Here is a 24621-nt window from a genome sequence, read left to right as displayed (position 1 = left end):
CTCTTTTAAGACAGCATTCTCTGTGTAGCACTGACTGTCCTGGAACTCACTTTGTAGACCAGGCTGGACCCCAGCTCACAGAGCTCCGCCTGCCTCTGCCTCCTGAGTGCCGGGACTAAAGGTGTGCGCCTCCACTGCCTGGCAAACCCCTCCTTTTTAAAAAAATCACAGCTTTGTATGTTCGCTCACATAAGATAGACTTGCTGTTTCTTATGCAGTTATCTTTCAAGGTGGGTAGAAAAATGTGGCCCATTACCAAAGCATTTCTATAATTCTGCAGGATTTTGTTTGAGCACATACTTCCATTTCTATTCAGCTTGAGTGCCCTGTCTCAAGCTGAAGGCCTGACTCCTTGTAGGGTAGTGACCATGGCCATGAATTCTTCATCATTGTTTTTAATATTGGAATGTCCTAATTTTCCCTTCATTTTGTCAAATACAGAGTTCTCAGCGGTTGTCAGCACTTTTAATCCATCTTCCCACTGCTTATTGAGAAACTGCTCATATCTCACCAAGCTTCCCTTGAACCTGGCAGCTTGCTTTTGTTCTGCTTCCAAGGTTTTCTCTTTGCCTGTGGTGCCCATCAGTTATCACAGCATCTGAGAGGCGGAAGCAGGAGGACCATAACTTCACAGCCAACCCTTCGTAGGAAGAACCTGTCTCATATCTTTTGATAGACATATAAACAAACATACATAACTGTTGGGTGACAAAACTTTCCATGGGTAGATGCAGCACACAAACACACCCTACTCATCCCAGAGAGGGAACACACAAAAGACCAAAGTATGGTTTTCTCTGTCAAGTGGGTCCCAAGTATCTAACTCTACCCATGAGCCTTAGCAACAAGTGCCTTTACCTGCTGAGCCATCCTGTTGGCCCCTTCCTGCTACTATGAGTTTAGGCTCACAGGGTGGGTATTTGATTGTTGTACATCTTCAGCCGGTTTCCGGAGTATCGGGTGAGATGCTTTAGTCTGCTCTAGTTGGTCGTCTCGTGTTCTTGTCTGGAACCATTTGAGAGTCTAAAATGTTGTAGTCCATCATATTGCTGATGTCATTCTCTAGACATTTTATATATGTGTGTTTGTGGAGCAGGGATGTAGATGGGGGCACATGGGCACGTGTAGACCAGGAAACCATGCTGGGCATAATCCTCAGTTGTAATCCTCAGGAACACCACCTACTTTCAAAACATGGGCTCTCGTTGGTGTGGGGCTCACCAAGTAGTCTAGGCTGCCTGACCAGTGAGTCCCAGAGATCCGCCTGTCCTGGCATCCCAGTGTTGGGATGCCCTGCGTTTTTATGTCAGCTACAGGGATTGAACTGGGGTCCTCACCCACAGGAGGCTACTGCTTTACCATCTCCTCAGCCTAGACATACTGTTTATTTTCATGAAGTTATAATTTGTAAAAGTTGGAATTTTAGAAAATTAAATTCATTTTATGTATGTGAGTGTTTTGTCCCCTGGTAACTGGAAGGTAATTGGATCCCCTAGAACTGGAGTTAAATATGGTTGCTAACCACCATGTGGATGCTAGGAACTGACCCAGACTCTGTAAGAGCAGCAAGTGATCTAAAACACTGAGCATCTCTCCAGCCCCAAAGTGAACTTATTTTTTTTTTTAAATTATTTATTTATTATGTATACAATATTCTGTCTGTGTGTATGCCTGCAGACCAGAAGAGGGCACCAGACCCCATTCCAGATGGTTGTGAGCCACCATGTGGTTGCTGGGAATTGAACTCAGGACCTTTGGAAAAGCAGGCAATGCTCTTAACCTCTGAGCCATCTCTCCAGCCCCCCCCCCAAAGTGAACATTTTTAAACAACAAACTATAGTTTATTTAAGTAAGTGTATTTCCCATAAAAGTAGACTGAGTCAGGGGCTGCAAAGATGGCTCAGTGGTTAAGAGCACTGCCTGCTCTTCCCAAGGACCCAGGTTCAATTCCCAGTACCCACATGACAGCTCACAATTGTCTGTAAGTCCAGTTCCAGGGGACCCGACATCCTCACGCAGACTTGGATGCAGTGAAACACAAATTCACATAAAAATAAATCTTTAAAGGTAGACTGAGTCCAGCCTTGGACTTAAAGAGACACACTATGAGGAACCTGCCGAGTTCAGCTGTGGGCTAAAGCACCAGGGACCGGCAGCTATGGCCTCCTATCCTTCTAGGCAGAAAAAGGCGGGGGGATTACCTGATAAGATTCCCTTTTAAATAAAGTGTATCTGTAAAGTGAGCCCCTAAAGAATTATAATTGTTGCTAAGTTTCCATTTAAGCCTCCAGATAACAACTTAGCTGCCAACGTTACACTAAATGAGGAAAATAATCGAAATCTCTAAAAGGAGAAGCGGGAAATGGCTGTTTCCAGGCTGAAAGAATTCATTATGTAGCAAAACAGAATGCTGTTCTTACCAGAAATCAGAGAGGTGGAAATGGTTGTCCATTTTTAAGCTTACTGTATATTTTGAAAGCTATGGTACTATCAATAACACCAGTCAGACCCAGAGAGGACAAGAGCCAGGTAACTGTCAAATATAAGGAATTATTAGAGGGCTCAGAGGGCAAAGGTGCTTGCTCTACAAGTCTGGAAAAGTGAGTTTGACTCCCAGATTCCCAGGGGGAGGAGAGAACGAACTGCCAAAAGTTGTTCTCTGACCTCCGAGTGCACTCTGTGATGTGCCTTCTCCCCATCTGAATAATAATAATAATAATAAAATAAAAATTTTAAAGGGAAATAATTAGTGGGCTGGTGGAATGGCCGAGAGGTTAAGAGTGTTTGTTCTTGCAGAGGGTCTGGGTTTGGTTCCCAGCCCCATAGTGGCTCACAACTATTGTAATTCCACTTCCAGGAACCCCAATGTCTTAAGACCTCTGAGAGCATCCAACTTACAGGCAAAGTAGTCATACCCATAAAGTAAGTAAATTTCTATTTTTAAAATGGCAATTATTAGGACTGAGTATGTACTAGAAGTCTTCACTAGTGTGCATTAAACCCTGGAATCCATCTCCAGTCCCCCCCACACACACACCAGTAATCCAGTACTGAGGTGGAGACGGGAGGATCAGAAGTTTAAGACCATACCCAGCTAAACAGCAAGTTTGAGACCGTAGCCAGTTAGATGAGCATACCCACCCCCGTTAGAGAAATCGTTGCTGTATATATGTACTATTTTACTTTTATGTTTCTGTGTGTATATGAGTATATGTCATGTGCATGCAGTACCAGCATAGGCCAGAAGGTGGCATTAGACCCTTGGAACTGGAGTTACAGGCAGTTGGGAACCATTCAATGTGAGTGCCAGAAACTGAACGTCCTTTGCAAGAGCAGCAAATGCTCTCAAGCACTGAGCCATCTCTATCCAGCCCCTAAACAGACTATTTCGAAGATTAACCCAAATTCAGAACTAGCACTACCTATCAAAAGAATGGAATGGTAATGAGTTTAGTTTAGGAGGCTCATACTTCCTGTTCAGACGTGCATCATTCATTTAGCAAGGTCTGAACTTGAACCATGGCACCGTCTGAACTACACAGCGGAAAGAAAAGATGACCACAGTTCCTCTAGTACAGAGGGAACAGTGCCTGTCTGAGATTCTGGACCTTACAAAGCAGATGTGTAGGACAGGCAGTTAGCCTTACTCTAGGCTGTGGACAGCAGGCAGAACCCAGTTCCTGGGTATAAATGTTTCTGTGGCCAGGACTGGGTGTTCTGGGCCAGCAAAGACCTTTGGAGGAGAGGGTCCTCTAGAGCAATAGCTCAGTGTCTAGAATATGGGCCAGGGCTGGAGCTGTCAGGATGGCCGTGTTCTCACTGTAGCCAGATACCCTTCTTCCTGCTCTAGGACGTGGTGGTCAGGGGACTCCCTGTGGGCCCCTGTAATGTCAAGAATGTGTGTTTACCATCCTTGGAGTTTTCGCTGTAGTCTGTGCCCTTTGTCCTCAACTGTGTGAGTACCTGTGTCTCCAGGAAATGAGTAGGCCTTGCCAAAGGCTGTGAAGATGCCCACCTGGCCCACCGTGGGCATGGCTGACCTTTGAACTCTCTCTGGTAGCCTGAGTTTTTCACAGGACATGTGTGCCTAGTTGACTGTTTAGCAGAGATCCTTTCCTTGTCTGTGCACACAGCTTGTGCAAGTGGGGGCCAGAGCTCAAAGTCGGGTGTCATCTTTGGTCGCGCAACACGCTCTGAGGCAGGGTTTCTGGCTGAATCCACCTGGAAGCTCGCTGATTTGCCGAGATCCGCGAGCCTCAGGGGTCCGTCCGTCCTTTGCAGGTGCACAGCCCTCTGCCTGGCTTTTCACGTGAGTTCTGGGGATCAAATCCAGGTTTTCATGATGGTGCAGCAAGCATGTTGCCAACTGAGCCATCTCCCCATCTGAGAGAGCCACACGTGTGTGTATCTGTCTGTCTGTCTGTCTGCGTCCATGAGTGCAGACATTGTGTGTCATGGTGCGTCTGTACAGTCAGGTACTCCCAGGTATTGGTGGTCACCTTCCACCTTGTTCCAAACAGTAACCTATTGGCTGTTGCTGATGCCATGTGAGCTGCCCGCACATTTCCCAGAATTCTCCTGACTCTCCTTTCATCTCTCCACAGGTGCACCTTGGTTACCAGACATGTGCTATGTCCAACTTTTACATGAGTCCCAGGGATTCGAACGCAGGTCTTCACACTTGTGTGTCTTGTGCTTTACAGTGCCGTCCTTTCTGCAGGAACTTCACTTTCTACCCTTGTTTTTCTGACTGTGGTTAAATGATTGGTTTGCAGCTGTGTACCTGGCTGCCGTGTGTGCTAGTGCCCTCAGAGGCCAGAAGGGGGCATCAGATCCCCTGGAGATGGAGTTAGAGGTGATTATGAGCCACCTGATTGGGTGCTGGGCCCTGATTGTCTAGCCATCTCTCCAGCCTGTTTGGGAACTTTTAAAAACATATTTAAAGGATACTGGCGGCCTCACCTTTCTTCAGACCCTTTGCTATCTATTTGCTTTCTTACTTTGCTGACATGGGGTCTAGCTGTGTAGCCCAGGATGGTCTGGTCTTCCCTGTACAGCCCTCCCTGGCTGTCCTCCAACTTTCAATTCCATGTGCAAGCTTCAAGTTCTGGAGTCATAGGTAAGAGCCACTGTGCTCAGACTGGTTTTAGCCTAAGTGTTTGACCCAATGCTAAAGCTTGTCTGAAGAGGTCAGGCAGCCAGTGGTGTCACACACCTGGTTTTGCTTGGTTTTGGTTTTTTCGAGACAGGGTTTCTCTATAGCTTTGGAGCCTGTCCTGGAACTAGCTCTTGTAGACCAGGCTGGTCTACAAGACCACAGATATCCACCTGGACTACACAAGATCAATGCAGAAACAGATCCAGGTGGCAGTGGCGGCTCACACCTTTAATCCAGCACTAGGGAGTTGCATGTCTTTAATCCCCGCACTGAAGGGGAATATAAAATGGGAGGAGACAGAGGCTAGGGCTCAGTCTTGGTAACTGAGTGGCTTGGCTGCTTTGCTTTTCTGATCTTTAGCTAGAACCCCAGTATCTATCTGTCTCTGGTGCGGGGGGCCATCCTGACCAGCAGGAATGAACGCCACCAAAAACGAGAATTCCTTCTCTGGTCACATCTTTATTTGGAGCATTCCCTTGAGGAAAATTGGGGGAAGGGAAGATAGAGCAGGGACGAGAGAAAGCTTAGAGAGAGAGCGTTGGGCCCCGAGGCAGCTGCTTTTAAGCGGTGAAGAGGCTTGAACGCTGTCCTGATTGGTTAATGCCATTCTGCTGGTCTGAGCATGTGCAGGCAAGGGTGCAGGCAAGGGTGCTCAGCCCCACGTGGCTACCTCCAAACTGCAGGACCACCTGTGCCTCCAGGTGGCTCCCAACACTCTGAGGTTTTATTATTCATGCTACACCCAACCATACCTATCTCTTCAGAAATCCCTTTCCTGGACCTGAAGCTCCTCCCTTTCCTCACACAGCTGCTGCCTCCTGGGCAAGTTCTCCTGGCCAGTCTTGTCTTCTCCAAAGACCCCCTGGGCCATCCCTGGGCCTTGCACAGGGCCGGCTGGGCCTCAGCCAATCCCAGTCTTGCTCAGCTCTCACTGCAGTACGGCTGACCCAGAACTTGACAGGATCAGCATCACTGACTGCTGGACCTGCTCTCGGCCCTGTCTGCTTTCTCACTTTTTAAAAGGCCGACACTGACTGGATATTTACTAGGCATTGTAGTAAACGCTTCAGGGCCATTTTTTTTAAAAACACCAATGTATTGTGTAGTATGTGTGTGTACGTGTACACATGTATGTACCATGGTGCATGTCAGAGGACAACTTTTTTCACCAGTACCTGGAGACTGAACTCAGATCATTAGGCTGTACAGCACTTTTATCCACAGCCAAATCACCGGCCCAACGTCTTTCTTTCTTTCTCTTTCTTTCTTTCTTTTTCTTTCTTTCTTTCTTTCTTTCTTTCTCTTCCTTTCTTTCCTTCCTTTTCTTTCCTTCCTACCTCCCTTCCCTTCCTTTCTTTCTGAGATAGTATGTCACTCAGACTAGCCTGAAACTCCATACGAAGCTAAGGATGAACTTGAACTTCTGTCCTCCCTGCCTCTGCTTCCCTCATGCTGGATGACCTGTGGTTACTGTTTTTGCACAAAGCTAATTGCGATGATTCCTTATTCCTAGAACCGACACTTTGCCTTAGGATTGGTTAAAATGAAACTTCAGAGGTCACCAGCACCTTCCACAGCCACGTGAGGAAACTGGAGCCTGCGGTGCTGCCGTCACCTGACACTGGGTCCCATGACTAGACTGATGTTTAGCACCAAGCTAGGCAGACAGGTAAGGATGTCTTCACTGCTGGGCAAAAGGACAGGCCATTGGGGGTAGAGGTAGCAGACTGGCGTCAGGTCACCCAACCTGTCCCCTCCTGTAGCAGAAGTGTCCACTGAGGTGGCAGGAAGTAAAATAGAGGGGTGGAGTGGAAAGGACATTATGGGTCCTTGTGGCACCTGTGGGTGCCACATCGTGGGTGCTTGGATGGGGCAAGGTCTAATCATCCTGCCTGCCAACACCAAGTGGGATGGCAGAGAGGAGGTGCCAGGGTGGAGAGGGCTGGGGGTGGAGCTCTACGGCCCGCAGTGGCTGGAGAGCCTGCTCAGCCTGGTGTGAAAAGAGGATGTCAAACAGACAGTGTAAGAATAAAGCTTCCCCAAGACACCTCCCTACCTCTGCCCCTGCAAAAGGCAACAAGAAAGCCTGGGCATGTGGTCTGCAGCCAGGTTTGCCCAAAGCTTGGGGGTGAGAGTGTCCCCCGCCCCTTACAATCGACAGCTGTTACTTGGTTTTTCAGGCACAATGCGGTTGACATCTCCAGCTGTCAACCGCAGGCCCAAGACCCCTGTGGCTGAGGCCACTGCCCTCAGCATTCCCTAGTGGGTGTATGAGTCCGGGTGTAGACAGTGGCCCGCCACTCTGGGAGATGCTCTGGAGAAGCAGGAGCCTGAAAGCTGTGGTTTTTGTGCCCCCCTCATAGTTCCTGTATTAAAGGTCTGACTTTCACAGCAGTGGACAGGTACGCCCCAGGGAAGACCTCAGGCCCTTTCTGCTCCCGTGAGTCCGGCTCGACATGGAGGCATCCCTGATGACGATGGTGTGAGTGTAGGGCTTCCCAAAGATACAGAACTGTTGGGAACCTGACAACCAGGTGCACAACCCTGAGGGAAATCTGTTGTGTGCAACCACAGCCTGGGAAGAGCCCGACCCTCCTGGTATCACAGCACTGTGAGGAGCTGTAGTGTCACTTCAGAGGTGAGCGGATGGTATTTTTGACTTGGGACAAGTTTACCACAGTGGACTGTCTTAGTTCTGTAAGAAGCATGTGCAGTAAGCAGGGTCCTCAAAAAGTTAACCCAGGGCACAATGACCCAAGATTTCTAGTAGACTCTGATACAGATTCCAGCAGATGTTTGTGAACCCGTATTCTGGGCAGCCTTCCTCAAAATAACCAAAAACAGAGAGAATGTGCAAGGAATTAATTCGCCAGCTGCTTTGGTGGGCAGAGCCCCAGGGAAGGCACAGTGGCGCCACCTCAAGTCCAAGGTGGCGGGGACAGATTGAACTATATATTTACTGAGTCTGGTATTTCCCTCTTTTTCCCGAAAAATTTTAGCTTTGCCTCTTCTCCTTGGAGGCTGGACTTCACTGCTGATGAAACTAAGTAACATCAGAATCTTGTTACCACATCAAAGTAACAGATGCCAAAAAAAAGTAAAGTTGTGAGTTTATTGCATATGTAACAAAATGAACCTGACCTCCCGGGTCCAGCCTGCTCTACAGTCAACGTTTTGTTTCCAGCTGGTTCCACAACTGCATTAAATAGAACTAGCATTTCTTTAAATACTTTCGATTCTGACATAAAACAGAACATTAGTGTACAACTGTCACAAGTAAATGGGCGATAAAAACTGGGAGAGCAACGAGGGTAGCAGCAGCACTAGAACAGGACCTTACAAAATAAATTAGGATACATTATAAACACATTTTAAAAACCCACACTGTTTCAGAAGGCTGCCATGTGGCCCCCACCTGGCTGCAGGAGGGTGGGGTGTTTTCTCTGCGGAGGGTCAGTCCAGGGGCCACCTAGCCTGAACTTGACCATGTGGCCAAGCCAGTATTAGGGGTCAGCATCCCATCTTGTGGCAGATTCTCCTAACAGAAAGCAAGAGATTGGAACCCGCTGCCACCCCATTGCTGCAGCCTGCCGCTTCCTATGAAGCACTGCGGAGCAGAGTGGTGTTTGCTGCGTCCCTGAGTTGGCTGCTGGCCGCTGGTGAGGGGAGCCTGGAGAGCCGGGCTCCTGAAGCATCTGGGTGACGTGGCAACGGTGGATCGTCTGGGGCCACCAGGAGGGGTGGCAATCGAGACCTTACATGAAAGGGCTTCATCCAGACCCAAAGCAGAACAACCAGGAGCTTTGCCGTGGGTCGGCCGGCCACGCGGTGTCCTGTGAGGAGCTTCTGAAGGGACCTAACCATGGTAGACAGACAAGGAGGTGCAGTGGTACCAACAGACACCTGGGGGAGGCTGGGACACTCAGAACTGGCAATGAAGGGAACCCAGGCAATTAAGGAGGAAGACTTAGAAGCCTTACTGGGTGGTATGTGTGCCTACCACAATCAGCCCGAGGGTCCAACCTCTGGATCCTCAACGAACACGTGATATGGGACTCCTAAGGCTTGTCCCACATCACTCCCAACTCGACACTCCGGCAGCACAGGACCCTGTTTCCTCCAACACTGCAGACTGGCACAGTGCGACAGCACCAGGCAGGGCTTCCCATCTCCAGAGAGTCACGCTGTGGGGTCTGGCTGTTCTGGCTGCGACTTAGGGCACAGGCTTCCTCACACTTTCGAGTCATGAGGGAGCCAGGTTTTAGAACACCCTCAGAAGCATTAAGGTAGATGAAATACAGAAGCCCTACTGGGGCAAGGCAGAAAATTGAGAGACTGGTAAGGCCCCAGTCTGGCCTGGATGGTGGGATGGATTCAGTTTTTGTGCAGTGAGGTCTGCCAAGCATCCTTTCCGTCCCTAAACCTTGACACTCAGAGTGTGGCTGGCTCACGTTCTGCAGTACCCATGGCCACCGAGCTGGGCAAACCTCTTGGGATAAGGTGTGTATGACCTATGAATCCAGCCTTCCCCAGTAACTCGAGAACTGCTTCTGGAGCAAGCTGGACAGAAGCAGCGGGAACAGAAGGGAAGACGCTTCCCCGTCCCTAGCCTGAGGGTAAGCAATGAAAAGAACACAAAAGTCAGTGGCCCGACAGGACCTTCCTCATCATCCCATACATAACTTGAACTCATGGCTGAACTTGAACCCCGGTACCAATGAAATGTCTTGCTAATGAATTACCCTGTTCTCGCCCCCACCACAAACAAAAATGGCAAAACCACATGTGGAAGATGGGCTGCTGCTCTGCCTTCCCCCAGAGTTCAGCTGCCTGAATCCAGCCTCTGGACAGTCACCGCTTCTGAACACTTGTGCAAACTGGAAATGGTGTTAGAGACATGGCATTAGGCTGGCTTTGGCCTTGCTCATCAGAAGACAAAGACTGAGCAAGCAAATTGAGTAGAACTGTTAGCATCACCATTGCCACTGGGGAAGAGGGCCATGTAGGGAGGTAAAGCCCCCTCCCTGTCACCACAGGCTCCATCACACCCTGCTCTGTGCACAGCACCAACTCTGGGGAGCTGCATCAGGAGGCCCCAGGCCAGCGGCCTCTCCTGTTGTCCCATCCAGTGGCTGTGGTGACAAAATTGTTCTGTTAGTTTAGCTCTTAGCAATCCCCATATAAAAGTCCATTAACATTTCACGACAGTCAGGAGCCTCCGGTCCCTGGCACAGGAGTCGAGCTGGACCCGGGTGGATCTGAGCCTGGTTTTGGTCATTCTTTGATTAGCTCCATGACGTGAGAATTTCAAACTGGGTAGAGAACACAGCAGATGAACTTTTAAAGATTTTCCCCCTGTGCAAAGCCATCTTTTCAGCCAGGATATCCTGAAAAGAAATCCCTGGGCCTCCTGTGAAGGCTGCTTCAACCCCTTTACCTCTCAAAGGGGAAATACATTCTGCCTCGAGCTTCCTGATTTGGTGGAATTCCAGCAAGCATACACTGTGCAGTTATTTCCTGCTTAGAAATCCACCTGCTCTCTGGAACAGGCTGCTAGCCGGACGTATGGAATTTGAGCTTGGTAAGCTATGGGCAGCTGCTGCACTTGAAAAGGGCCTTGAGGCTACACTGAGAGGGAGAGCCCTCGGGGCCCAGCTGGCCCTGACCATGCCCACCATGCCAAGGAGGCTGAGGGGGAAACCTGGCTGTGTTTTATTGGATGGGTGATGGAAGGGTGGGCTAACTATAATAAAGGAGGGATAAATGGGTGGGAGCCACCTATGAAAGTCCCCTGGCCTGCCCTCCCCAGAGGAGGGAGACGAGCCTTTTCCCTCGGGTTTCTGGAATCTCAGGCCTCAGCCCGCCATGCGGGAGGCGTGCAGACACCATATGCTTTGGGTCTGGTGGTTGTGGGTGACTCAGCTGCCACTGGCCACTCTTCACTCCACGGCAAAGCCACAGGTCTCCTCCACTGCTGTCAGCAGCTTCTCATAGAGCTTCTCATAGGACTCATAGGGTGGGATGTCAATCCGGTTAAAGCTGGAGAAGGACAAGGAGCCAGAGTCACTGCTGGGGTCGCTCAGTCTTCAGTACAGCTGGGCGGGATTTCGGGCCCTATCTCTGGCTGGGAAGAACCCTATTAAGTTCTGAACACAACATGCTTCAGTTTTCACAAGTTTGTTTTGTTTTTGTTTCTTCCACTGTTTCGTCTCTGGGTGTGAGTTCTCTACTCTGGGAAGAGCCCTGGCTGGCGATCTACACTGGTGACCATCAGGTCTCCTACTGCAGGACAGCCAGTCCCGAACAAGAGCATGATGGGTCTCAAAGGCAAAAGAACGCCAAATTCTAGAAAGATGAGATGGATACTGCCCTTCCCACTTAAGATTTCCAGGGGAAAACTCATTTCAAGTATTTGTGCAAAGAGACGCATCTACTGTCTCGTAGTAATTAAAAAGAAAAAAAATCACTAGACAGAAAAAGCAGTGGCCTGTGAATCCTGGGCAGAGAGCAGCCAGGAATGTGCTAGAAACGGGTGAAGGTTCTTTCAGGTTTTCATCTAAATTAGAGGTGTTACCCTAAACAACAGAAGCCACACACTCATTCTGTAGGAGCACAGGCTGTAACCATGCTGAGGCAGGCATGGTGTCCTGCATGGTCCTGGGAATGGATGTATCATCGGGCCATCTTGCAGATGTGTATCACTTGCTCCAAACCTCATCACTGGGTTACAGGCTCATGAACTTTTGTTCCTGTCATGTGGCGACCCCACGACCTTGAGAACTAGTGTCCTGAAGGGGAGGTGAGGACTCTGAGACAGTCTCCTTAAACTGCTGAGTAACTCACCCACTGCAGAGCATAGTTTCAGTACGGTTTTCAGAAGGAAAATGTGCTCCTCATCACACAGTGACTGCCGTTCTGATGGGTATATGCACATGCATGCGTACAAGCACATGTGTGCACATAGCCAAGGGTCGTCCATGAACCTTGAGGTTGCACTCACGGGCTTTAACTGCTCTGCATCACAAAAGCCATGACACAGCGGGATCTGCTGACTCAACTCCCTTGACACTAGGGTGGGACCTGAGGCGCTACTGAAGGTGACATGAAGGACGCATGACCCCACAGTGGCCAAGCTTACCAGGTATGAGCCTTGGGTAAGTTGTCTGTGTTGGCGTCTATCAGGTGGATGGTGAAGAGTCGGGGCCCTGCCGCGCCTGTAGAACCTTACAAGACAACATTCTAGTTAATGTACTTCACAGACAAAGCCTGGGAGGGCCTCACCAGGAGGCCCTGTGGCAGTGTGACTCATTCCTGAGCCCCAAGAACCTACAGCCCCTACATACACAATGTTGGGAACCTCTTTAGTGGGCACCTTAGTAGAGAAGGCTTTGTCCCCACACTTGAGCTGACAGAAAGCACCAGCCACTGGCCCTTTCCCTCCTCTGGTCTTCCTGGATGCTGTGGCTTTCCCTAGCCACCCGCTGCTGAAGGGAGCCGAGGCCATTAGTGTGTACCGTGCAGACAGATGTGTCACACACTCCCCTCATCAGGGCAAAGACCGGCAGTGCTGAGGCAAGTTACAATAAAGGCAGTGTGGAGTTACAATAAAGGCGGGTTGGAGCGGTGAACCTTGCTAGGTCCTAGCCAACTCAGCACCTGGCCTGTGTGCCTCCAATTGAATACCTTGCTCTAAGGGGCATTCATTCCTCCCTCCCGTGGGACCAGTCACTCCAGGACTGGATGGAGACTATGTCCTATCCCTGGCTCACATCCACGCCCCTGACTGGTCTTGGATAATATTAGTAAGACCCTTGCAACAGTAGAGATTTTTCTGAATGGGAACATTTGGTGAGCAGCCCTGCTGTGGAGAAGTTGGACGTAAGGAGAGAAGGTGTGGGGGTTCACAAAAATCTGGACCCCCCTCCCATAAAGACCAAACAACTTTTTTTTTCCTTAGTAGGCAGAGAATAAATCCCGTGTCCTTACTATGTCTTAGTCAGTCATGGTGTGCGAGGGACAGCAAGCCTGGCTCCACCCACCCACTTGGTGTGGGGAGGAGCAGCAAGCCCAGCTTAGCAGGACAAGGTGGAAACGACTTCTCAGTCTGGGTTGCTGGGAAGAACCCTGCCACTCCTGCACAGCCTCCTGCAATCCTGAATCACTATGAACTCAGTTGGTGAGGGCTCCACACTTGTAGCAATACTAGACTAAGCTCCAGTGTCCTCCACCTGACTCTTCTTCCACTAACCCCCACAGGTCGGTGTTAGGTGGCACCCTCCTTGGGTTGTGGACACCAGAGGCTATCAGTAGCCCCCACTGCGCCTGGATTTTTAGAGACCATGGGACCCATGGGCCCAAGGGGGCCCCAGTATGACCCTACACCTTCCAGGCACCCCAGTGCTAAGTATTTGTTATGAGAACACTGGCCACCAACATTCTCTACTGGGATGGTCCACATTTCAACTCTTGCAGCCTCCACAGCATAGCTGCTAAACACCTCAGGGAGTGGCCCTGACTCCACGTCAGTCACCTTGCAGAGCCTTGAAGCCTTGGAGAGGCACTCGCGTGGATCCTGTCACGAACTGCAGGAGTCTGGCCCTCCTCTCCTCATCAAAGGTCTCCACTGCCTGCCAGAACCATCTGACGATGTTGCTGTCGGCCACACAATGCTTCAGGCGCGTGTTCGACTTCCAGTCATTCAGGTCTATCTTATCCAGCCCGCCTATTATCAGCTGGGGAAGGGCATCAGGCTGGAGGTTAAATCTGAAATGTCTAAGGACCTGCCCAGAAGTCCTCATACTCAAGAAGCACTGAGAGCACAGCTGCCAGTGGGCTGATAACCCAAAACCTCAGGGCTGAGTTTGCTCTGAGCCAGGGAAGAGTGACGGGGAAGAGCAGACAGGGTGGGAACTCGACAGGCCATGTGCGGATGAGGGGACATGGAGCATGCTCTAAACCCACTGCCTCAGAGATGCGCCACTCCAAAGCTCTCAGCCCCACAGTGGGCAGATGGCTTTGAGAACAATCTGGAAGGCTTAGGCCACTTGGCACCAGGCAGACAGAGCTGGCAAGGGATGAATGAGTCACTGTCTAAGTCCACAACAATGGCATGTTCTCAGTCTATTAATAGCCAGAGTGGAAAGCAGAGACCTGGCCTCAGGGAGGCCGGGTGCAAGGGCAAGGCTAGAGATCCCAAAAATCCAAGACATGGACACTTAGGTTCAGTCATTAACTGTTGCCAAGGGGACAGACACCACCCAGTGTGTGACAAGATAGTTCAGAGGCCCTTGGTCTCCCAACACCAAGCCCACTGCACAGGGTTGCCAGTGGTCTCACTGTCTGAGGCTGCCCAGCACTTACCTCTAGTTCCTTCTGGTCAAAGGGCTTCAGTAAGTGTTGGGGAATGAGTTCATTAAACCCTTTCTGAAGCGCTAGGAACTGGGCTTCAATTCCTCTCATAAACCTCCAGTTTACATACAACCTGAAAGGAAAAGCCACATGTTGGAAGTGATTGGGGCGAAGCCAGGAAAACACTGTCCCTACAGTGGCTGGCACAGCTGTGCCAACATATATGGGAGGTTACTGTAGAACCTGCTCAGCGGGTGCCAGCCTGCTCCCGCCCTCCTTGGTCGCTCTTCGTTTGCCTGTCTGGTCTTATCTTTAATTACTGTTATTATTTTAAGCATATGCATGTTCTGCATATCTGTATCATGTGTGAGCCTGGTACCCACGGAGATCGGAAGAGGGTGCTGGATTCCCTCAAATTGGTTGCAGACAGCTGTTAGCCACCACAGGGGTGCTGGTCCTCTAGAAGAGCAGCAAGTGTCTTGCACCACTGAGTCAGCCCAGCCCCTTATGTGACCGTTTTGAGACAAGGTTTCATGTGGCCCATGCTGGCCTTTAACTCGCTGGCCTGGAGTTCCGACTGACTTCTAGCTTTTGAGTGCCAGAGTCAAGGTCTGTCCCATCCCACCTGGCTCTTTTGTCCTCCCCTCCCCACCCCACCCTATCCCACCCCACCCCATGCCCTGGAGAAGGGGTCTATGTAGGCCAGGCTGGGAGTGAACTTACTATGTAGCCTAGAATGACCTGGACCTGCTCCTGTACCAGCCTCCCACCCAAGTGCTGGAATTACACACCACACCCAGCCTTTCTATCAGTTAGGAATGAAGCGGTTCTGGCATTCTGTTTTTCTACTAAAAAGACAAGGGGGCATAATGAGCTGTGCCAGAACGGCTAGGACGTCAGCAGCCTGCAAAGCCCATGACCGTTCGACACATGCATAGTTTGAACTGCAGTGCACGTAACTGTCCCTCAGGCTGGAACTGGGGTGCCAGAGTGCACTCCTTGGACATGCTGGCAACTGCTGACCCTGGCTGGCCACCTCTACACCCAGAGCTGAGCTGTCACATGGAGTCTCTATTGTGGGTGCTCCTGACAGCACCTTCTGCTCACTCCGGGCCACCAGTGAAGTCAGCCCTGCATATTACCGGACATATTCCTTCTTGTTCTCCTCAGTGACAGGCACATTTCTGCCATTGGGTTTCAGTTCGTGCTGAAGGATCCGCCCAAAAGCATTGTGCTCCACGCAGAAGGTATGGTCCAGCACCGGCGTGATGTCATTCTCTCTGTGGACACAGGCAAAGGCTGATTAGGCCTATGCCAGAGAGTTCTAGGGGGCTGTGTTGGATGTGCCAGACAGCTGGCAAACACAGCGCAGGTTCTCTTCCTGTCTTTTATGATTCTCATTCATGGGGACGGGGGTGCCACTCCCATCCTGTGACATCATGGAACACGAGGCTAACTGCTCTGGGAACTGAGTCTGGGAGGAGGAAGCCTGTGAGGAGGCAGTGGAGTCAAAAGGACTCAAGCCAGGAAAATAAGGCTTCTCTCTTCTCAGGGCACCCGTTTAAAGGCATCCGTTCCCACAAAAAGCACTTGAAATGTCAGACTGACTTTTTAACTTGACAATCAGATCAACAGATTCCCCACAGGAATCCCCACCCCAGCTCCCCGCATAGTAGAGCAAGTGAAGCCAAGAAAGAGGGTCCCAGGCTTGACTCCACACAGCAGCTTCTGTGACCAGTCAGGGCCGGTCAGGGCCTTGCTCTTCCACAGGGGCAACCAAACTACAGTTCATCCTGTTTCTCCCACCCAGCAAAGAATCTTGGTAAACTCTAAAGCAAAAGTAACTAATTTTAATTTTGTTTTGATACTTTCTCTTGCCTTCTACAGATCACCTGAGAAACTGGAGATGCTTGCTTGTACCCCCCACCACACACATCAAGAAGATTTCTGGCATTTGGAATCAAACCTTAATAAATAACAAAACAAACCAGCTTGTGAAAAGAGACCTGCTAAGCATTATTAAAAATATAAGTCAGTTAAGAAGTTCTATTACCTCTGTTTTGTTCATTTGTATTTGCAGTTCAGTGTTTGTTGCTGCTATAGTTGTTTTGTTACTCTCTTTAGTTTCACACCTACTCCCCCCCCAAAGCATGTACACACACACACACACACACACACACACACCAGGAGCCCTGGGGCAGGATGGTAACACTTACAGAATCCACACCAAGCTCTTGTGCAGCTCTGGGTCCACTGACTCCAGATCCGACAGCTGGATGGGTTTCCCCAGGAGCTGCTTGTAGAACGGAACTGTGAAGCCCCCATTTATGTAGTGTCCATGGAACACAGCCAGACCCATGATGCGACCCACAAAGTGGAAGTAAGACAGATGGTCCTATAGGGGGCACCAGAGAACAGCAAGTCATTAGAAAGATTAGCAGCTGGCATGGCCACAGGCTTCCTGCAGGCTTCCTGGGACTCTGGAAGTAACCGGGCATACACTCAGCTGTTTGTCACCCGCCTGTGGCCAGACAGGATAAGGCTGACATTTAGCTACAAGTTCACAGGGCATTCTTTGTTTGGGGACTTGCTTCTAACTTGAGGATTGGTACTGGCAATCCTCCTTCCTCAGCCTCCAGAGTATTGGGATGGCAGGTGTGTACCACTCTATCCTAACCCTAACACTGTTGGGGGAGGGGCGAGAGGCTGGGTCTGCTGTCTCTTCCTGAGAACTCAGTCTGGTACAAAATGACGATGTGGAGACTTCTCCACAGTTGAGAAGGCTGTGTCTCTTCCTCAACCAGAGTGGTTCTGGTTTTGAAGTAGACAAGATTCATGTTTCTCCTTCCGGATCCAAATTAAAATCACCTCAGAAACTTATCAAACTTAACTTCCGGGCTGGTTGAAGGTTTATTCCCATTGTGTGGGGTGTATGTGCAGGTGCACATGTATGTACAGGTGTACATGTATGTCTACGTCAAAGCTCAAGAGCACCTTCATTCCTCAGGTGCTGTCCACTGTTCTTTGAGCCAGGATATCTCATCGAACCTGGACCGTACAGATCAGGCTGGCCAGCCAGCAAGCTCCAGGGATCACCCATCTCCACCCCAACGCCCCAGCTCATGCATGACCACACAACGCCTGTGGGGTTTTTTTTGGTTTGGCTTTGTAGGCCTCTTTACAGAGCCCTGTCTGTCCTGGAACTCACTCTGTAGGTCAGACTGGCCTCAAACTCACAGAGATCCACTTGCCCCTGCCTCCCAAATGCTGGGATTAAAGGCCATAATTGGCTGGGGTTTTGCAGTCTGACTCGGGACTTCAGGCTTGTGTGGATGAGCCATCTTCCAAACCACAGGTTTATTTGTATTTGAATTCTCTAGTTGAGTTAGTCCCCAATTTCAACTCTGTGGCCTTGTGACACTGGGTGTGGTCCCACAGAAGTCCTCCATGGTCTTATGCCCACCCACGAATGGGTCTCTTATACCTACAACATGCTGAATGTTCACATCTGTGGCCTAAAGAGCTAATTATGGAACTTTCCCAATTTTGATCAGAGTATGTATGGACTTGGTAACCTAGCTCTTAAGATGATATCAAAAACAAAAACACAGTCCCGTCACTAAACCAGAGTGCCCCAAAGGGTAACATGCTCTGCACAGAACAGCTGGGAGCCACAGCCCTCCCCTACAGACAGCAGGCCCTTGGTCTCAACTTGGCAGAAATCTCAGAGAACCTGAAATCAGGTTCTGCCAGCCAATGCTCCCACCCTTGTCCTGAATTCTCCTCAGCATCCTCTCTAAGTCACCAAGTGCTGGTGGAAACTGGATCTGTCTCACAAACTCCAGCTGGATTCCTAAGTCTCTCTGCGGAGCCGGAGCACTCACGGGGTTGACGGAAGAGTCCGGGTTGATCTGCAGTGTGTAGATGTCGTCTGTGGAGTACTGGAAGAGCCCATAGTACGGATTCAACATTTCATGGCACAGCAAATACAGCCACTCCCTGGGAACAAAGACAGCACAGCTCACGTGTATCAGTTTCTGACGTTTTCTAAGGCAGTAAACATATGCTACATGGATACGTGTGGAGCCCAAGGAGGCCAGGTGCTGGGAACCAAGGTCAGGCCTGCTGCAGGAACAGAGTGCTCTAACTGCTGAGCCAGCTCTCCACTTCCGGTCTCGAAGTTTCTAAGCATTCTATAGTCAAGAGTTTCACAGAGGGAACAGTCCAAGCTCTAGGGAAGCAGAGAGACATGAACAACTCTGCCCTTTAGACCATAAGCACAGACCACTTTCATTTTTTAAATTTAACCGTGTTTATGTGTATGTGGTCATGCGAAGGGCAGAGGTTGACCTCAGAGGTCTTCCTCAGTTGCTCTCCAGCTTATTTTGTGAGGCAAGCTGGCCAGTGAGCCCCAGAGGGATCCTCCAGTCTCCACTGCCCCAGCTCCACATGCCATTGTGCTGGACTTTTGTGTGGGTTCTGAGGCTTGAACTCAGGTCCTCCTGCCTTTAGGGCAAGCACTTTACAGACTGAGCAATTTCCGCGCCTAGTCCCACTGGTATAATGTAAAAAAACCTAGATGAACCTAAAACATTAGAAGAGACTAAGAGTTTTGGTAATTTGGTGGGAATACATTGGTTAACTTATTTTCTAAATTCCTTTAATGCTTGGATTTATTCAAAAAAAAAATCATAAACCCAAAGCAGCCAAACACAACAACCACTTCCACTGGAAACCGGATCAAGGCTGTGGTGGAGCTGCGAGGCACCCTGCTGTGGGATGGGTTCAATCCTGCAGATACTTCAGGCAAAGCACCTTCCAAACAGACCCTGAGACAGCAACCTCAAACTTTATTGTGGCATTTCTTACTCTTTCAAACAGAAAGTAGGCAGGTTAGGGAGGCAGCACAGATCAAAGCCATCTATATAAGAAAGTGATGGAAATACACAAAAATACAGAAAGGTCAGACCAAAACATGGCAGAAAATTGATGCTCTCCCACCCTGACTTCCTGCTATGCATCCTCTGAGGACCATGGGCCCTTCCTTGGTCCCTAAGCTCTTCTTCCCTCTTCCGGTTAAGAGTACAGGAGAGTGGGGGCTGAGAACATTCTGCCGTGTGCAGCCACACCAAGAGCCCAGGTCACTGTAGAGTTCCAGGTCTGGCGGCTAGTGCATAAATGCAAGTCCTATAGAACACACAGGTAGCAATGGAAGGGCTCTGGTGAGAGAACTTAATTTGCATCAGATGCATTTGCTTAACTCTTCATTTTATACTTGATTACAACGGAATTCAATAAGGTAGTGTGTTATACAGTAACTTAGAAACCACAGCCAACCCCGCCGCCTTCACGCGCTGGATGACAAGGAAGAGGAGGAGAAAGGAAAGAGATGGGAACCACGGTAGACAGGAGGAGCTGTGGGGAGTGAGACTCCTGTGTGCAGCAGGTATTTACAGGGCCACTCTAGAATTATCAACGTTTCTCACCAAGTGGAGCTACTGTTGGGGACACAGACAAGAGAAAAAGTACGTCACACAACTACTCCACAAGGGCAACCCAAGTGACGCTCAGACTGGAGAGCCACAGAGGGACCAAGTTTCTAAGGAAATGGCTGTCGCGGGGATTTTCAAGTTTATGAGGACAAGGAAGACAAACCTTGTTTTAAATAGAAGCCAGGTGTGGTGGGTCACACCTCTAACTCCAGCACTCAAGAGGCTGAGGCAGGGAGGATTATCTTAGGCTCGGGCTATGCTATGTATTGAATTCTGGGATAGGAACATGAGAAGGAAAGAGGAACAGGGAGGGAAGAGAAAAAACAGAATCTACAGACAATTAAATTCTAAAGAGCGAAACAGTATTCTGTAATTTCAGAGTAGAGGGGCTGGAGAGATGGTTCAGCGGTTAAGAGCACAGACAGCTCTTACAGAGCACTTGGGTTTGATTCCCAGTTCCCATGGCAGCTCACAACCACCTGGAACACCAGTCCCAGGGGAATCTGATGTTCTCTTCTGGTCTCTGTGGGCACTGCATGCCGTGGTGCTTAGACACACATGCAGGCCAAACAGCCACACATAAAGTGAAGTCTTTAAAGAGAAGCGTCTCAGAGGAGCCTGAGTGGCAGACATGGAAAACTGAAGGCATCCCAACAGCAGAGCAGAAGTTAAGCCTTCCCCTTACTGCCCAGAGCCCATGTCTGTGGCCACATCCCTCTATCAGGAGGCAGCGGCCTGAACCTGAGCATCAGGGTGATACCAGGTGCTTCTTGGAAGAAACCTCATCTCAAAAGTGAAAAGGGGCTGGACAGGAAGAGACTTCTCATTATTCTTTCTAAATTTACTCTATTTCGACCCAGAATGCCAGCATATAAAATTCCCTTGATACAAGTACAATTTGCACGTGCCTTGCCCCATGCTGAATGAGATAAGCCAGGCTCCCTCCACATTAAGTTCAGGAGCTCTGTGTTCAGACCCATGAGCTAAAGAAGTATGCTTCAAAGTTTAATCCTGACTGTGCCACGTAAACAAAGTGACAATCATGGATTTTCTAAGCAGTGACATCAGCAGCTCAAGTCAGCAGGAGAAGCTTGAGTGTCCCATGGGGATGCTGGTAGAGTGGAGCAGGTCACACTCCACTGTAGCACTCGAGAAGTGAAGGGCAAACAGCTTTCCTGAAATGCAGCTACAACGACCTAAGACTCAGGTGGGAAAGGGGATAAACTAGCAGCTCACCGTGCCACTCCACCGTAGTCCAGGCCTTCCTCCCCTCGGAACTTCACCATCAGGCGCTTCTTCAGGTCTTTCGGCCGCATCTTCATGATCTGGCGATATGACTCCTATGCATCAAAGCCATGGGTTCAGAAAAAATGGGGGGGTATTGGGGATGGAATCCAGGGTACTGCAAAATACTAGACAAGTCTGCAATAGAGCCACACCCCAGCCCCTCACTGGGGGATTTGAGGCAGGTGCTCTGCTGCTGAACAACATTTCCCAGCCCTTTTTCACTTTTGCATTTTGAGATAGGTTCTCACCAAGTTTCCCAAACTGGAAAACTACCTTGGGTGGTAATTTCTGCCAAGCATTTCCACACAGGTGGGCAGGGTGAAGCCCAAATAAAGCTAAGGTTTTATCTCATAACCCACATTTTTTTTGCATCCCTAACCATGTAGCAATTTTGACTGCCTGGAACTGGTAGTGGGCAGAACCACTTTCCTTCCTATTCCCAGAAACAAGCCTGGCCCAAATGGTCCCCACTGTCTCTGAGAAGGAAGTCCCTCACTGACACTCTGGAAGGACGAGGGGGTCTGAGAAGAGCACCAGGCTGAGATGTGACCTGCATGTGCTCAGGGTCAGGTCAGGGTCCCAGCCCACAACAACCAGGCTCTGCACAGCTCCGTGCTCACCCCTGAAACCACTGAGCACTTAAGACTTGTCAGAAACAGAAATGCAATTCTGCTCAGCATGAGCCTTGGTCCCTACAAACCCTGCATCTCACTAAACAATAAAACTGATCTCTCAGTGGGGAAAAATCATTGCTAGCTATGCTAATCTCAGAGGATTCACATATGCACTATACAAAGAACTCAAAAAACTACATGGGGAGCTCATTTCACCCGTCAGAATGGTGGACGTTAAGAAAACAACTAAATAATCTTGAGAATATGGGCAAAAGGGGACACCTATCCACAGCTGACGGGTGTGCACACTAGTCCAGGCACCATGGAAGTCAGGCTGGAGGTTTCTCAGCAAACCACAACTAAATCTACAGTGTGGCACGCATGGACTCCAGAGCCTTAACTCGAAGGATTACTTGGTGAGTCATCAGTGCTCATCTACAACAGCTAAGCTACGGAACAACCTTGGTGTCCAACAACAGGAATGGATACACACTACATGGTATGCACAACACACTACATGGTATATGCACAACACACTACATGGTATGCACAGACACCGAATTTTTTTCTCTATAGAATGAAGTTATGTTGTCTGCAAAGAAGTGCAAGCTACTGGAGATAGAGACAGTGCATAAACTAAGCCTGCCTTAGACAAACACCACATTTTCTCTCACAGAAAAGATTCCCAAATTTTACAGATACATAAAATCATATAGCTATCTGTGAAAGTGTTTAGGAGAACAAGAGGACTATGGGTGGGCAAGAAAGTGGAGGGTGGGAGCTGGGAAAGAGGTGCAGAGAACAGTATGAAAATGTCCTTGTGACAGGACCTTGTATAATGAATATCCACAACAACAACAAAAAAAATCTTTTTTGAGACGGGGTCTCACTGCGCAGCCTTGGCTGCCCTGAAACTCACTCTAGACCAGACTGGCCTCAAACTCAGAGATCCCCTTGCCTCTGCCTCCCTAGTAGTGGGATGAAAAGCATGTGCTCCCACATCCAGCTACAATAAAAAATAAACAGGAACAGATCAGTAACCTAATTCTTCAAATACGAAGCCCAGAGCAGGTCCACTGAGGCGTGTGAGCAGATGATCTAACACAAACCTCCCCGCTTGTTTCTCCACGGGGCCGCACGACTTATCAAGATTTAATCCTTTACCTCAAATATTTCTTCTCTGGAAACTTCTATTCGACAATGACCAGCTTGGGGCTGCTGAAGAGAGAGTTCGTGTCTAAGAACTTTGAGCTTCTGAACTAAATCTCTCTCATATCTCTGGGCAGGAAGCTCCTCGTCCTCCATGGAGCCCTCGCTGGGCAACTGCAGCGGCTGGCTGGGCTCCTTGAGTTGGCACTGGTGACTGCAAAGAGAAGAAACAGCCGTTATTAGACAGCCCACACCACTGACTCTGGAGACCCCAGCACACACTGTAGGCAGCAGGCTTTTCTGATGACAGTGCACATCAGCCTGACATAGCTCTGGGGTGCAGTAAGAAGATACCCCAATTCTAAGCAGTCACTTACCTGTGTGGTGGCTGTTCTTGGTTGTCAACATGACTACACCTGGAACACACTACAACCCAAATGGCTGGGCTGTTTTGGTTTTTTTTCCTTTTTCTTTCTTTCTTTCTTTTTTTTGTTTTTTGTTTTTTGTTTTTCAAGACAGGGTTTCTCTGTAACTTTGAGGCCTGTCCTGAACTAGCTCTTGTAGACCAGGCTGGCCTCGAACTCACCGAGATCCACCTGCCTCTGCCTCCCCAGTGCTGGGATTAAAGGTGTGCACTGCTAACACCTGATCGTGTTTTGGGGGTTGGTTTTTTTTTTGTTTTTTTTTTTTTTTTAATGAAATCACTTGAAGCAGGAAGACACACTTCTAATCCGGATCTTTGAGGTGGAAAGATAAACCTTTAATGCAGATATTTTGGGGTGGAAAGATCCACGTCTAATCTGGGCCACACCTTCTACTGGCAGCCTAAATAAAGGACATGGAAGCTTGCTCTAGGTCTGCATGCTCTTGCTCCACTAGCAAGTCCATTCCACAAGTGGCATTAGAGCCTGCTGCTTCCGGATTCCAGCGTGTACAGAAGCCCAGCTGAGACACCCAGCCTTGTAGACTGAACAGCTATTGGATTCTTAGACCTTTTGTTGGCAGACAGCCATTGTTGGAGTGGCCAGACCACAGCCTGTAAGTCATTGTAATGAATCCCCTTTCTGTATATATCCATTCTGTAAGTTTGGTTCCTCTAGAGAACCCTGACTAATATAATTTGCTACATTATTACTGAAAATTACAATAGAAATTGTCTGTGTGTCATGCATCTATATGGGTCATTGATACCAACTGGTGCACTATTGGCAGGGCCTTGGCAGGAATGAAACAAGGCTGGTGGACTTTTACAGGAGATATAGGAAGCCAGGCTGGAAGTGAGCAGCAAGCAACCTGTGCCATCCAGTGACACCCACTCCTTCTGATTAAGATCCCCAGCCCTATTAACTAAGAACGAAGAGCAGTGACAGGACTCGGGCCGTTAGGAACAATGTGGCATTTGCTTTATTCAAGTTTTGCCACTAATGCCAGTCATCCTGCAGAGCTATGATGAAGCTGTGTCTGGGGTACAAAAGATGTACCCCATGGTACAAAAGATCATGCCCATTTCCAGGGCATAATTGCCTGGCACAGGAAAAGGCTCCGGCAAGCAGCAGCACCACCACCACCAGCA

The 24621-nt window shown here is 49.3% G+C and overlaps 1 protein-coding gene across 2 annotated transcripts in view; it reads right to left on the bottom strand.

Annotated features, from left to right (window-relative positions):
* Positions 1 to 8251: 8251 nt before the first annotated feature.
* Positions 8252 to 24621, bottom strand: part of Smurf1 (SMAD specific E3 ubiquitin protein ligase 1) — a 96045-nt gene continuing 79675 nt past the window's right edge. Inside the window, exons 10-18 of one of the 2 annotated variants that reach the window (XM_087903295.1) lie at positions 23064 to 23262; positions 21235 to 21338; positions 18391 to 18505; positions 16723 to 16901; positions 15649 to 15786; positions 14519 to 14639; positions 13689 to 13890; positions 12297 to 12372; positions 8252 to 11197 (exon numbers count right to left, since the gene is read on the bottom strand). In XM_087903295.1, coding sequence (XP_087759421.1) covers positions 11098 to 11197; positions 12297 to 12372; positions 13689 to 13890; positions 14519 to 14639; positions 15649 to 15786; positions 16723 to 16901; positions 18391 to 18505; positions 21235 to 21338; positions 23064 to 23262 — 1234 coding nt within the window. In that variant the 3' untranslated portion in view covers positions 8252 to 11097. Of the gene's footprint in view, positions 11198 to 12296; positions 12382 to 13688; positions 13891 to 14518; positions 14640 to 15648; positions 15787 to 16722; positions 16902 to 18390; positions 18506 to 21234; positions 21339 to 23063; positions 23263 to 24621 lie in introns of both variants that reach the window. The other variant, XM_087903294.1, reaches the window with a different exon arrangement.

The sequence above is a fragment of the Myodes glareolus genome, chromosome 2 (assembly GCF_982192425.1).
Source record: "Myodes glareolus chromosome 2, mMyoGla1.1, whole genome shotgun sequence".
NCBI lineage: Eukaryota > Metazoa > Chordata > Mammalia > Rodentia > Cricetidae > Myodes > Myodes glareolus.
The sequence above is the reverse complement of the archived record's forward strand: the minus strand, read 5'-3'. Positions and strand labels throughout refer to the sequence as shown.